The sequence below is a fragment of the Mastigoproctus giganteus genome, chromosome 5 (genome assembly GCF_048544385.1).
Source record: "Mastigoproctus giganteus isolate SK-2022 chromosome 5, ASM4854438v1, whole genome shotgun sequence".
NCBI lineage: Eukaryota > Metazoa > Arthropoda > Arachnida > Uropygi > Thelyphonidae > Mastigoproctus > Mastigoproctus giganteus.
In genome coordinates, this window is record NC_143579.1 from 59,932,704 (window position 1) to 59,949,093 (window position 16,390).

The window sequence follows — 16,390 nt, forward strand, 5'->3', positions numbered from 1 at the left end:
CCTTCAACGCCTGCTGTTGTGGTAAGCGACCTGGTGTTGTGAACTCAGAAATTCAAGTTCTAAAATTTTTGAGAACATTAACACTGAAGGACGTTGCATATAATACTGGATTAGCGTGGAAGAAAGTAAGCCCAACAGCAATTGCAAACTGCAGGAAAAAAATCTATTGGGAAAGAAAGGTCACGATTAATAATCTTGAATTAGCAGCGTTTTCAGAACAAGAAACAAATGCTGCTCCTAACGTACTTCGTGGCAGTCTTGTAGCAAATGACCTGGATGCTTGGATTGAGGTGGAGGCGGAAGCTCCTGTTATGTATTACCTAGCAAGGAAGAAATCACAGCCTCTGTGAACAGTGGGAAGACTGTCGACAAACAGAAGGCCAGTGACACAGTGAATGACTCAGAAGATAATGTGGATGTCTCGTGTAAGGAAAAAGCACCAGAAATTAACAAAGAGCTTGAAACATAAATGAGGTGATGGCGTGGTTAGAATGTCAGTGATAGTGAACATCTTCATTTATTGCATCTGACCACTATTAAGAATTATAAACATGAAAAAAAAAAAAAAAAAAACGCTGTCATCATTTCCGACGTCTGCGCGTGTAGCACAGTGGTATTCGTCACCGTCCTCCCTACACCGGGTGAAAAAGGCCCGGGTTCGAATCACGTCGATGACGCGAGTAACTTTAATGGGCTTTTAGTAGCAAGGTTTCTCCCCCGGCAAATCAGCCAGATAACACGCGCAATTTACAGACAGAAATACGGGTTTATGTAATCAATTACGGATAACCCTAATATAATATATATATATTTTTTGTCATCATTTCCGGCAAACTAAATTACATGACTGTTTCAGAATGGATACATAAAATGTAAGTCCATAACAGAATTGTGTATTAATGGAATGTAAAGGGAATGATATAACCTTTAATACTTTATGTCTTTTAGTTATTATTATTATTAATTATTATTACTATTAGCCATATGGTGCAAGGAAGCCCGAGGCTTATGCTGCACCAGCCAAAAGAAATTCCCAAGTTACCCTGAGAGAGAGAGAGAGAGAGAGAGAGAGAGAGAGAGAGAGAGAGAGAGAGAGAGAGAGAGGAATCACCAAGAAAGAGAAGAATGATGATATCCAGCTCAGGACCCTGGGTGTGCCAAACCCATACTCACCAGATGTGAACCCCTGGGGTGATATATATATATATATACACTGGTGTGCAAAACTTAAGGACAAGTCAGGTTTTCACCTGTAGTTTCTCACAGGAGTGGCCTGGATATGAGAAAAGCATACCAAAGGAACCTCGTGAGGTACAGAAATGATGAAGGAAACAACACCGACAAAACAACGGAAACAAAACGGTAGAGAGGGACTTTATTCAAAAATGGCAACATTGCACTGGCTGCCATGATACAGATGCATCACTGCCAAAGATGGAACAAAGTGAAGAAAGAGGTGGTCCTCAGTAGGAGATATGACCACCGCTAATGTCGATGCAGGTTTTGCACCACTTGTCCATACTTAGAACAATGTTGTTGATAAGATCTTGCGGTAATATCGTCCATTCCTCCGTCAGCGCCATCATTAGCTGGCGAACATTTTCGGTGGGCGTGGACGTGCCGCTAGGGGTCTCTCCAAAGCGTCCCATATGTGTCCAATGGGATTTAGATCGTCGAACGGGCAGGCCAATCCATACGAACAATGTCCTCAATTTCGAAAAGCATATCAACAGCTGCAGTGCTATGGCGTTATCATCCATAACCCCAGGGGCTCAAATCTGGTGAGTATGGGCTTGGCACACCCAGGGTCCTTAGCTGGATATCATAATTCTTCTCTTTCTTGGTGATTCCCTTCTATTTCTGACTCTCTCTCTCTCTCTCAGGGTAATTCAGAATTTTTTTTTGGCTGGTGCAGCATAAGCCTTAGGCTTCCTTGCACCATACGGCTAATAATAATAATAATAATAATAATAAACACGAACTCGGGGCAATGGCATCTCGGAACAGACGCACATGGGGAAGGATTACCTCGGCACAGTAGCGTGCACCGGTTACAGTACTGTCTTCCAGTATCTGGAGTTGTGTATGTCCATCCAAGATAACGCCTTCCCAGATGAGAACACCTCGACCGCCATATCGATCCCTTTCAGTGATGTTTGAGGAGTGATACCGTGTGCCAACCTCTCGCCAGATTAGCTGATGTCCAGAATCACTGCAGAGACTGAATCTACTCTCATCAGTAAAGAGTACCTTACCAGATTGCGCTGCTGTCCAGTCCTTGTGTTCGGTGCACCACTGTAAACGGCGTCTCCGATGGGCAGGTGTTAAAAGGACACAGTGTACTGGCCGTCGGGCAAACAGACCACCTTTGTGGAGTCGCCTGGTCACAGTAAACAGCGATATCCTGCGTCTTGTGCAGCTAATTTGCAATGGATCCCGCTGTCTGGCGTCGGTCCCTCTTGGCTTGTATGAGTATACAGTGGTCATCATTGGGAGTTGTTTTTCGTGGACGACCACCACTGGTCCTTCGAACAGCTGTACCTGTCGTTCCGAAGGCCGACCACGCACGTGAGACGATGCTATGGGTGATGCCGAACTCTGCAGCCACACTCCTCGCACTTCGACCTTCCCAATTATTCGACCCCGGGTAAAGTCATCCAGTTGTTGTCTACTGGCCATTTCATTATCCGTAGCACTGTATGGAACCAATCGAACGTCTGTAACAATCGTGTTCACCATTCGGTAATTTGCACATAACTGCTGAACTGCTGCTTTTATCTGTTTATGTGAGCCCTCTCATCACGATTCAAATTTTTGTTGTTGTTGTTATTTGGTTTTTAAGAGTATTAGCAACTAAGGTCATATTGCTCAGGGGATATGCGGTGGTCATTCCCTGACCTTTCCGCATCCTAAAATTTGTGCACTAGCTTTCTGCTGAACGGCCACAGTTATGCAAATCGCCACAGGCTGTTTCGTTTGATTTTGTGGTTGTAACCTTTAGAAATAATCTTGGTCCTTAAGTTTTTCACACGTGGATGACTAAATACTTATAAAACATATAGTAAGTATTTATTTACGAAGTAAAGTGTATTTATGTTAAAAAATAACTGGTAAAAAATATTTCGGCTATAACGCACTTCCCATATAACGTGGGTTTTAAAGTTGTCGCCCCAACACCCGCTTTACACCGAGGTTATTTTTTGTCAAAAGTTTTCCAACCTGTGCATTATGCAGTTCTCATTTCTTCTTTTATTTCATGATTAATTAGGAATGAGCCGAATTTATAATCGGCAAAAGCCATTTTAACATTTTTGAGGCACTCCTTTAAGAAGTATAACAGCTTTGTGCTTAATTAAAAAAAAAAATAAAAATAAACTTACCAACCAGATCACTGGTTGATAAGCTTTATTTTACCCTGGTCCAATCTGAACATTGCAGCTAACTATAAAAATTGATAAAGAAAATTAGTTCGATGCTAGAACAATTTCCCCTCCCCGTAATATGGAGACATAACCAAGCTTTTTCATTTTGATGAGGAAATGAAAAAAGAAAAATTACTAGAAACAGCATATAAATTGATTAAGAACTGCATAAATTCATTAATTGTAAATAGCGATCTTTATTAAAATCGCTGTTTAGAATGATATTTATTAATATGATATTAATAGGATATTTTGATATTTTTAAGCAAGATGTATTATATGACTTTTTATTTGACAAAAGTAATTTTGAGAGTATTTTAAAAATTATTTCATTAATAAAAATGTTCCTTTAAGATAATGTTCGAAAAAGTTCCAGTCTAAAAAAAAAAAAAAAAAAATCACCATAAAAGAACGTTTTTTCGGTTAAAATGTTGAACTTAAAACAGCCTACAAAGTTCCTCAAAGTACATTTGTTCTCAGATATTCAGCTATAGTTTTATACGTGCACAGTATATTAACATAGCATAATTTTAAGACAGTAAATATATCTTAATATTTTTATCTCATTTATTGGTATTTCTTTATAAAAGCTTGAAAACATTTTTCAGTTCAAGGCATTTAATATGAGTATTTCATGCTTGTTATGTTTATTGAAATGGCACGTTTTTCAATGACATAAATCAATTAAAAAAATAAAATAAAAATAAAACAATATGGACAGGAAAAATGACCGTATTGGGTCTGTTCACATAATTTGTATGATGCATAAAGTGTGATTCATATCGCACTCTCCCCCAAGAAAAGTGAAAGAACTCTTATTTTTCAGTAAAAGCAAAAGAAAAATTGCATATTGCAGGGATCTTAGATACAGCCAAAGTGACTCATGCGACCTCGTGCGGCCACTGTTGAACTACATTTATAACACTTCTTGACTGAAATACATTTAGTAGTACTCAACGTGAACTTTTTGAGTTGTGTCACTTTTCTTGTGTGGGTGCAACACAACTCAAATACAATGCTAACAAAATTCAATAATTTTATAGTCCCATGATTATTCTGAAGACAAGTTAACGGAAGGCAGAACTCTTGATTTAATAGGATTATTGTTGTAGAACAGTTCGATGTAGCAAAAAAAGAAATAAATAAATAAATAAATAAAAGAAAAGAAAAGAAAAGAAAAAAAAAAACTACAGCCCAACTATGTGAGAGGTGAGTGCTTCGTATAATAGTGATATTTGCATTTTAGTTTCTTTCTTTTGGGCCAGCATTGCAAACATAAAAAATAAATTAAAGAATTCCTTTTATATCAAGAAGTTTGGGACTTTCATGAGTTCGCAGTGTCGATAAATATCGTTCTAAACTGCTAAATTTTTAAGTATACACAGCACAGAGAAAAATTTTCCAATAAATACAAAAGTGGACGAAATGATCCGATGAATATATTATAAAGAATTCAGTTCGGTCAGCAAATTTATCGTTTCCAAAAGAGTTTCATTTGCTCCATGCCACATCTCTTTCTTTGAGTTCTTTCAAGGTTCAGTCGTTTCTTTATTTTCGCCATCTGAATTCTCCTTATTTTCTTCTGATGTTTCACTTTGTTCTGTACCTGTTGCTTCATTATCTTTCTCCTCTTTGTTTTCTTCTGTTGCTTCTTCTGTTTTGTCTTCGCCTCCGTTTGCTTCACCGGATGGTGCAGGATCAGTTTCTGATGTAGGCTCCTCGGATGGGGGCTCTTCTACTACAGGTTCCTCAGGTGAGGGTTCTTCTGCTGCTGGTTCTTCTGGTGCGGGTTCTTCTGATGCAGATTCTTCGGGTGCGGGTTCTTCGGGTGCAGGATCAGCTTCTGCTGCGGGTTCTTCGGGTGCGGGTTCTTCTGGTGCGGGTTCTTCTGGTGCAGGTTCTTCTGGTGCAGGTTCTTCTGGTGCAGGTTCTTCGGATGCTGGTTCTTCTGGTGCAGGTTCTTCGGATGCTGGTTCTTCTGGTGCAGGATCAGTTTCCGGCGCGGGGTCATCAGGGGCTGGAGTAGCTTCTGTTGCTGGCTCTTCTGAGGCGGGTTCAGCTTCTGTCGCTGGCTCTTCTGAGGCGGGTTCAGTTTCTGTTGCTGGATCTTCCGTCGCTGTTTCCTCTTCAGGAGCAGTTTCTTCTGTGACTGAATCCGAAACCTCTGCTGGTGGTGTCTCTTCTGCAACAGCTTCTGCTTCATCTCCATCTTCTTTTCCTTCATCCGCTTCTGCTGGTTTTTCTTCTGTAACTGTTTCTATTTCAATTTCGGCTTCTAAAACGGTGTCACCTGCTGCGTCACATATTATAACGTCAACATCTTTAGGCTCGCCTTCTTCGGCTGTTTCTTCTTGTTTTTCAACGGGAGTTTCTTTGCTTTTATCTAGTGAAGCGGCCTCGGCAAACGCTTCCAAATGAACTGACTTCACTTCTTCACCATCAAAAGGGTTTCCCACATTTTCTTCGATGACTTCCAGTGGTTGTAATGTCTGTCTAAATTCTTCTACATATCCATTAGGCACTTCTTGTTGAATTATGGAAATACTTCTGCCGATTAGCTGATTTCCTGAAAAGGATAAAAATTATTTTATAAGAATCAGTTTTAAACTTATAGTAAATTCATACCAGCAAAACGCTGAACGACTTCTAAATTTCTTAATCATTAATAAAAAAAGAACAGACAAGAACAATAAAATATTTTTTTCGTTGTTTTATATCATCATTATTAATTTCTGTTGCTGCAATTCTTGCTAAAATTGTTTTAATATACATTGTACATATATTATATATCACATTAAATCTTGACCATAGCCCTGAAGGGATGGTATACCACAATTTGTAACCAATTGGTGTATCAATAAAAATTATTTATTTATTTCTAATTTCAATATATGATAATAGTTAAACGGGAATCACACATTAATCGTACTTGCAAAAATTTGAAGTTTGATGAGAATGGTAGGCTATATGGGTGTATGCAATTTCAAATTAAAGGTAATTTTTTCTAGAAACCAGCGCAAATAAATATTAAAGTTTATAAAAGTAACACATGGGAGTAGATACTTTCGTATGAAACATGGTGCATATTGATCTGTGTATGTGTTTGTTGTATTACTCGATAGGGTTGAAAACCACTAAAAAAAAAAAACAATTTCCATATTTTAAATAGTATATTAAATTATGCATGCACACATATTTCCTTTTATATATATATATATATATATATGAGTTAAGTTATTAATGGTAAGAGTTTTTTAAAGGTAAAATATGATATACTAGGTTATCAGGTAAACCATAAACCATGGCGGGTACCCAACGTGACCTGGAAAAAATCAATCTATGCCATGACATAAGCCATAAATTATAAACATATATAAAAATAAAAATACCATTAAAATGTTAGTTATGGCAATAAGATACATTGCAAGGGACTTTTTCGAGGGCTAACCCTTACAATGTATCAACCATAATTAACGAGCTATCCGTTTCTGTAGTCATCGTCCAGCATAACTATGTCCTAATATACGTAAAATAGTATTAAGTTAGAGCCAAATGTATAAATTTTGTAGTAGTTAGAGCCAAAGGTATAAAATTTGTAGTACGTTAGAGCCAAATGGTAGTAATAAAATTTGTTAATTAATACCAAATTTAGCAGTAAACTGGCAAGATGACTGTTAGCCCGACGGATAGCCAAAATTTTAAATTAAATTAAAATTATAGAAAGAGCTATAATTATTGTTAGGCATATGTGCGTAGTTGATAGTAAATGCTGCCACGGTTAATTAACAAATTTTATTACTACCATTTGGCTCTAACTTACTACAAATTTTATACCTTTGGCTCTAACTACTACAAAATTTATACATTTGGCTCTAACTTAATACTATTTTACGTATATTAGGACATAGTTATGCTGGACGATGACTACAGAAACGGATAGCTCGTTAATTATGGTTGATACATTGTAAGGGTTAGCCCTCGAAAAAGTCCCTTGCAATGTATCTTATTGCCATAACTAACATTTTAATGGTATTTTTATTTTTATATATGTTTATAATTTATGGCTTATGTCATGGCATAGATTGATTTTTTCCAGGTCACGTTGGGTACCCGCCATGGTTTATGGTTTACCTGATAAGCTAGTATATCATATTTTACCTTTAAAAAACTCTTGCCATTAATAACTTAACTCATATTCATACAGACCGATGTAATGTTTAATCGTCCTAGATGGCATTAATTGGTTATGTGACTACTTAATATTTATTATAATATTTATATTTATTATAACATTTAATATTTGCTTTGTTATATTTGGAAATACAAAGGGGATTACCTGAGTTGTGACTCGTCTACCAGGAATTTTCCTACATAGCTAGACATATACATCCGTTAACACTTCTTAGTATTATATACAGTCTGTAATGTTGGCCTCTCAGACAGCCTTTTTCCCTGTTTGGGTCTTCTAACGTTTACTGGAGAATTTTATATGTATGCGCACATCTTATATTTATACGATCATGAGTTTCTACACAAATAAGAATAACATAATGCTACGTCGGTCGCGTAGAATAAACTGTACCGCGGATACCACTGGGGCTCTGGGTGATCCGACAAGTTCTTCTACTAGCCATTCAGCATCTAATGCTGCTGTCCAATTGAATCTATTCAGTGCCAATACTGAGGCTCCTACAAAGGGTACTAGGAAAGTTTTGCAATATGACGCAACAATGAATCACAGGAAGCTGCTTGTTGCTGCATGTTGAGACATGTTCATACGTGCATAGTAGCCGCCGCGCCAAGTCGATGGGCTCAGTTATTCATTAGTAGTGAGAGTGTAAAGTGCTTGCGATGGCATCGTGGTCACGAAATGAGATAAGGACAGTTTTGCGGTATAATTTCGTGCGTGGTTTAACCATAGACCAGTGCTTAGAAGAAATGACTCTTGCACTAGATGATGATTGTCCACATTGTACAACGATATTCAGGTGGTATAGAGAATTCCAAAGGGGAAATTTCACTCTGGAGGATTCTGAGAGGCTGGGAAGGCCACGAACGTCAGTTACGGAGGAAAACGTTACTGCTGTGAGGAAAATGCTTGACGAAAACAGGCGAGTGACCTACCAACAGATAGAGGAAACTTTGGGCCTAAATGCACCAGCAATTCGTTCGATTCTGCAAGATCATTTGCACGTGAAGAAACTTTGTTCTCTCTGGGTGCCGCATCAACGACTGAAGAGCAGATGACACGACGTGTGACTTGGTGCCGGGAGATGTTAAAAAAGTTTGATGAGGGACAATCTCTGTATGTGAACAACATCGTGACAGGTGACGAGACTTGGCTGTACTATTACGATCTCCCGACCAAAGCTCAAAACAAAGTTTGGGTCTTTGATGATGACGACACACCCGTAATTGTCAGAAAATCCCGATCTGTAAAGAAGAAAATGATAGCTGTATTTTTCAAATCGAGTGGAATTGTGGAACGTGTCGTTTTGGACACGCAGAAGACAGTCACAGCTAAGTGGTATACTGAACAATGCCTGCCTAAAGTCATTGGATCTATGAAGAACCTGCGGCCAAAGTCAAGAATGGACACCTGGTACCTCCATCACGATAATGCTCCAGCTCACCGCGCCAAAGCCTGCACCGAATATTTGACCACGACAGGACTGAAACTTCTCGAGCATCCTCCCAACAGTCCAGACCTTGCTCCCTGCGACTTTGCACTGTTCCCGCATGTGAAAATGAAGCTAAAAGGGAGGCGGTTTTCCAGTGATGAGGACCTTCTACGGGCTTGGGACAACTAATGTGCTTTACTCCCTAGTGAAACTTGACAGAACTGGTTTAAAGATTGGTTTCGGAGGATGGAGAGGTGTATTGAATGTAGAGGAAATTACTTTGAAAAAATTAAATAAACAAAGCTGTATTGCAAAACTTTCCTAGTACTCTTTGTACTAACATAGCATGCTATCCTAATGATCTTACCGAGATAGCAAATAATAATGTAGCGCTTACCGATATTGCCTGCGATGCTCCTGATACTACAGACGTAGTAACTTGCAATAAACATAATAGCAGCTATCTAAAATTTAATAGTTGTAACAATACACTTTGTCAGACCTGTCCTAACATGAGCAAGTATCATATTACTAATAACATCGACGCTCCAGTTTTTTGCCATGCCAGTGGGGTGGTGTACCTCATTAATTGCAACTTATGTGAAGCTAAATACATAGGACAAACTGGAGGGGAGCTACACATTAGAATTAACGTGCATAGATCCCACATTAAAAACTTCGTTAATATTAAAGACATCGAACTACAGCACTTTCAACTACACAGCTTTAGCAATACTTCTATTACTATATTAGCTATTGAAAGTAATCACAATACCAGGCTAGAATCCGAAAATATCAATATATTAAAATATAAAACACTGTATCCTTATGGTCTTAATAATAAATTTAATGGAAATTGCTACACTAGCAATACTATGAACGATACTTGTATATATAGCCTGTTTCAAATAGTGAAAAGACCCAAATCTCACAGAATAACCAAAACATACAATAAAAAAGCCCGCACACCAAATATAACTGACGATTTTAATGACATGTTAATGTATTGGGACAAACCAATTATACAAGTCAAACAGATTCATGATTTTATATTCGGGTTGAAACATAGTAAACTCCGAGCACTTGACACCATCAACTCTAACTATAGACATAATAACTTACACCTTAACCTCCTGATTAAAGACATAATTAAATTTATTTTTAGTAATAAAAAAACTAAGGTTACATATGAATATATCAACATTAAATTCAGCCACGCATTATTCGATTATGTCTGCCTAGATAAAATCATTAACGTATATATAAGCGATTTACCTATTACCAATGCACTGTTACGTACCAGATTCAGCTATAATAAACCGTTTGGACTTTTGGTCTGTAACTATAAAAAAGCAGCTACTAACCTCGTCAATAGTGATATTGAGGCGGATTGCTATTGCCATTTACCGCAATATCAGACATATGTGGACGCACACCATAAACACATTATCACAGGAGATTTGAGCATTATAGACTATCCTGAGCTACGTGAGATTCTATCATTTGGTTTTAAATTTCGACCAAATACCGATATTAATACCTATGCCATCATTAAACAACTACATTCAGATATAATGAAGTTCTGCCTAAAGTTATCCTACAAATATAAAATATCCTTGGAAGCCTTCCACAAGTGGCTTACACTCACCTTTCAGGCCATCAAGAAACAGATAAAGTCCGCAAGCAAGAAACTACCACCTACTAAGAATTTTAATATAGATGCTATTAAGCGTAAGCTTAAACTGATACAAAATAAGTTTATAATTACTACTATTGATAAAGCCTCTAATAACTACAGCATCATATGTAAAAAATTTTACACTACAGCATTACTAAATGAACTTAACAATAGTAGCACATACAAAATAGTAACGGATAAACGTAACGCTATCACTAAGAAAATACGTGCTTGGCATAAAAAATTAAAACTTACCAACCATACAACTACATACCCATACATATACTGTATACCTAAGTTTCATAAAAATCCGACAGGTTTTAGATTTATAACTTCATGTAGGGATAGCTACGCTAAGATTCCGCATCGCAAACTAGTTAATTTGCTTCAAATTATTTTTGATAGCATAGGTCATTCAAATATTATTCTCAATAATAGACCGGTATTGAATTACATCAATAGCAACACTGGCATCAATACGATAGAACATATCAATACGTTCGACTTTAATAACTTGTTTACTAGCATCCCACATAACAGCCTAAAAACTGTGTTCGGCCATTATTATGATAAATACAAAAATATCTTACCCTGTGAGAAACACTACTGGGATGACCTTTTCAACCTTTGCATCTTCAATAACTATATATTTAATGGCAGTAATCTTTATAGGCAACATACAGGTATACCGATGGGCGCATGTAGCTCATGCATAGTGGCAAATTTATACCTACACCACTTTGAATATAATTTTAAACAAAATATGGTGCTATACAGATATATTGACGATTTGATAGTTTTTAATATGCCTGACTTCCATACGGAAGCAATCAAATATTATCCGCCTGAATTAACATTAGAACGCACCAACACTAATAATTCCAAATCTGCTACCTTCCTTGACTTGGATATAAGGATAGATAACAATACTGTACACACTAAACTATATGATAAACGCAAAAATTTTCATTTTAATACTATTGACCTCACTAACTGGAACTCGAATATCTCAAAAAGGATACATCGCAATACCCTAATCGCGCAAAGCATCAGAAGAATACACATATGTAACCAGACAGATTATATTATAGATACACTCATTGAATTCAGATCCAAGCTTTTAGAAAATTACTTCCCACACCACATAATTACAAGATATATGTATAGAGCTATATTGATAGCAAACAACAAGGGGAATTATAACCTTAACGCACAGAGTATTATAGATAAAGTCCTAAACAGGCGCTAATAAAACATAGCCTTTGTAAAGTTTTCGTAGGTGTATCTTTGGCCTAGATAAATTTCGTTGGATATGTAATTATGTAAATAGTAGGCACTGCCCATGGAGTAAGTTACATATAGCTTACTCGCATTAAAAACTTGTACCTATATTTGCTCCATGGGTAGGAACTTATTCTGTAAACTTCTATTATTACTTCGAGAGAGATACTTATTTGACGGCTTTTCTATGTGTAAAATAACAGCAGAGGGCGCTGTATGTTATTATACTTATTTTATCACTTAACTTAACTATTACTTTTCCTAGGGGGGGCTGCGATCGGTAGTTATATATGCTACACGCGCCAATACATGTGGTTTTCTAGTACCTTGGCCATACGGTGGTAAGCATTCTAATTTTAATCTTAAATCATTCTAACCAGGATACCTTACTATAAGGTTACATCCTATGTTAATTATTTTCCTTTTTCTTTACTGTTTAACTTTCACTTTCTTATCCCTATCTTTTCATACCTCATGAACTATTAGAGTATTCGAGGGGGATTGAGGTACTATATCTATTCTTATACCTTTTTCCGTTCGCCTTTGTTAGCTATAGCTCACACTGTTATTATTTTTGATTAGACTACCGTGGCAGCATTTACTATCAACTACGCACATATGCCTAACAATAATTATAGCTCTTTCTATAATTTTAATTTAATTTAAAATTTTGGCTATCCGTCGGGCTAACAGTCATCTTGCCAGTTTACTGCTAAATTTGGTATTAATTAACAAATTTTATTACTACCATTTGGCTCTAACTTACTACAAATTTTATACCTTTGGCTCTAACTACTACAAAATTTATACATTTGGCTCTAACTTAATACTATTTTACGTATATTAGGACATAGTTATGCTGGACGATGACTACAGAAACGGATAGCTCGTTAATTATGGTTGATACATTGTAAGGGTTAGCCCTCGAAAAAGTCCCTTGCAATGTATCTTATTGGCATAACTAACATTTTAATGGTATTTTTATTTTTATATATGTTTATAATTTATGGCTTATGTCATGGCATAGATTGATTTTTTCCAGGTCACGTTGGGTACCCGCCATGGTTTATGGTTTACCTGATAAGCTAGTATATCATATTTTACCTTTAAAAAACTCTTACCATTATTAACTTAACTCATATTCATACAGACCGATGTAATGTTTAATCGTCCTAGATGGCATTAATTGGTTATGTGACTACTTAATATTTATTATAATATTTATATTTATTATAACATTTAATATTTGCTTTGTTATACTTGGATATATATATATCGCGATTATTTTAGTTATAAAATATGGAATTAAAGCTAATTTATTATCGGTATATAAATATTTTGAAACAAAAAAAAAAATCGAAAACATTATTAAATAAAAGTTAAGTGCTTTTTTTTTGCACATACTTTATTTTTAGGTTGAGCATGACTACCTAATGCCTGCATTTCATCTCGTCTCTTTTTCTACTTTTCGACTCTAAAAAAATAAAAAATAATAAGGGAAACTAAAATCGAACGAAATACCTTTAGATACAAAGTCTCAGGCTAGTAATAATACTGATATTACAAAATCGATTTTAACCCCCTGTGTGCATAGTGGCGTCTCATCGAACAAACTGTAAGGCAGGCATGTCAAACATGCGGCCGCGGGCCTTATGTGGCCCTCCAACAAAAAGGCTGCGGCCAGCCGAGAGATCTTGAAAATCTTCTTTTTTTTTTTTTTTTAATTAAAAGAAATGGAAAAAAAATATTAATCAAGTTTATTTTTATTTTCAAATAATTTATTTCGAAGTTTATATTTAAGCAATTTTCACTGTAGCGCTCGAAAAAGAGAGAAAAGATAGGACATAATGTTTCATTTTTAAGCCTCCGCCTGCAGCTTCGAATAATACTACAGACTGCAAAGTGTTTGCTCAGTTGTATATTCATGAATTATATTTTTAACATGCTTAATATGTAGTAAATCTATTTCAGTCTGCAAAGAATACAATATCAGGAGACATTATGATACACATCATAAAGAAATCTATGATAAATACGTTGAGAAACATCGTGAAAGTAAGTTGTTGGAATTAAAATCAATTCTTAACCAACTTAATCTTAAACTTCAAGGAAAACACCACATTTTAACAATGTTATTTGGTAATATTAATGTTTTCAAAGAAAAATTATTACTTTGGCGCAAATAAATAGAAAAAGAAAACTTATATCATTTTAAAAGTTGCTAATCTCTGTTGTTAAAATCACCCGACTTAAAATTTACAGAATATACACACCAAATTAAGTTTTTAGAAATGGAGTTCGATAGAAGATTATCTGATTTCAAAAACTGTGAATTACAGTTTCGTCTTTTTACTTCGTCTGTCTATAAATATTGAAATTGTTGATGAGTGCTTATAAATGGAATCTATATACTAAATACAGTAATTCTAAAAATTGTATTTTGTTTATTGTTTGAGTATTGAAGGCATGTGGCCCTCAGTCTAATGCAAAATAGCTTATATGGCCCGTGGTGCAAAACGAGTTTGACATGCCTGCTAAGGTATCGAACATACTAATTAGGCCTGACCAGTTTTGATATTCAGTAGAAGACGAGTCATGAGCCGCACAACACTTTCAGTACATAAGAGCACACTTTTACACTTATACTTTTGTCGATGGTACGCAATTAATTTTAGAAAATTCTTCAGCAGAGTGTGTGTGTGTGTGTGTGTGTGTGTGTGTATGTATATATATATATATATATACAGGATCAGCTCAAGGGTACATTGCACCCCTGGGCCACATTGACTGATGGCGCCCCTAGGCAACATTGATTTTTCTTGTGAGCTTTGTTTTTGGGAGGAGGAGACGGTGTTGGCGCCCTCTAAACCTTATACTGTATATTTATATTTTTGTCCATCTTTTGCCCATCTCTGCTCCCACCTCTGTCAACCAGATGGTTCTGTTGTCACTTCAGCCAAGAATAAAGCTGACCTGCTAGCATCCCATTTTTCTTCCAACTCATGTATTAATGATCTTGGTAAAACACCTCCCACCATTCCCAACACGCTCCATTCAATGCCTCCTGTGGTCTTCCGTCAAAAGGACGTCAGAAGGATTTTGACGAATCTTGATGCTAAGAAAGCTCCAGGTCCCGATGGTGTTTCTCCAATTTTTCTCAAAACCTGTGCTCCTGAACTTACTCCTGTTCTGTGCCGCCTTTTTTCACTTTCTTATTCCAAAGGTGTTTTTCCTTCTGCTTGGAAATTTGCTCATATCCAGCCAGTTCCTAAAAAGGGTGACAAATCCCTCCCATCCAATTATCGTCCCATTGCAATTACTTCTACTCTTTCTGAAGTAATGGAGAAATCAATTAACTGCGAACTCTTAAACTATCTAAAAACCTTCTGTCTGATCAACGATCGCCAGTATGGATTTCGCCAGTGTCGATCCACTGGTGATATTCTAGCTTATGTTACCCATTTATGGACTAATTCAATGAAACATTTTGGTGAAACACAAGCAGTTGCTCTTGACATCTCAAAGGCTTTCGATCGTGATTGGCATAAAGGTCTTCTAAACAAGCTTCCATCTTATGGTTTGCCAACTGTTTTTTGTAATTGGTCATCCTGTTTTCTCTCCTATCGCTCACTGAGGGTGATGGTGTGATCGTAGATGGCTCTCTGTCTTCTAACTTCTCCACTAATGCCAGTGTCCCCCAAGGTTCAGTTCTTTCCCCCCACTCTTTTCCTCTTGTATTTAATGAATTTCTTCCATTGACTGGAAATCCTATCCATAGTTTTGCCGATGATAGCACATTGCATTCCACTTTCCATTTTGAGAAACCTTGTCCTGCTCAATCAGCTTCAAGTTCTCGAAAATCTGCTACCAATTCCTTAAATGCCAATCTCCAGGTAATTCTCCAGTGGAGCAAAGACAACTTAGTTGTTTTCAATCCTTCTAAAACTCGGTCTTGTCTTGTATCTCGCAAAAAGGATTCTTCTGCTCCCATGCTTATCTTTGGTGACACTCCGATTTCTAGGCAAAATGATATATCTCTTTTGGGGATAACCCTGACTTCTAATCTCTCGTGGCACAAGCACATTACAAATATTGCTTCCTCTGCATATAAAAAACTTGGTTTTCTCTTTCGCTCTCGGGGTTACTTTTCTTCCAAACAGCTGTTCACTCTTTACAAATCGCAAATCCACCCTACCATGGAATATTGTTCTCACATCTGGGGCGGTGCCCCCAAAACGTCTCTCAGGCTTCTTGATTCCGTTCAGAAGAGGGCAGTTAGGTTAATTAATGATTCATCTCTAACAGAGTCTCTCCACTCGCTGTCTCATAGACGTACTGTTTCTGCTGCATGCCTTTTCTACAAATATTTCTATGGGCACTGTCCTTCT

General features: G+C 36.7%; 1 protein-coding gene across 1 annotated transcript in view; it reads right to left on the reverse strand.

Annotated features, from left to right (window-relative positions):
• Positions 1–4,944: 4,944 nt before the first annotated feature.
• The window catches only part of LOC150085434 (uncharacterized), a 34,555-nt gene continuing 23,109 nt past the window's right edge, over positions 4,945–16,390 (reverse strand). Inside the window, exon 2 of the mRNA XM_090373240.1 lies at positions 4,945–5,988. Coding sequence (XP_090229366.1) covers positions 4,952–5,988 — 1,037 coding nt within the window. The 3' untranslated portion in view covers positions 4,945–4,951. The remainder of the gene's footprint in view (positions 5,989–16,390) is intronic.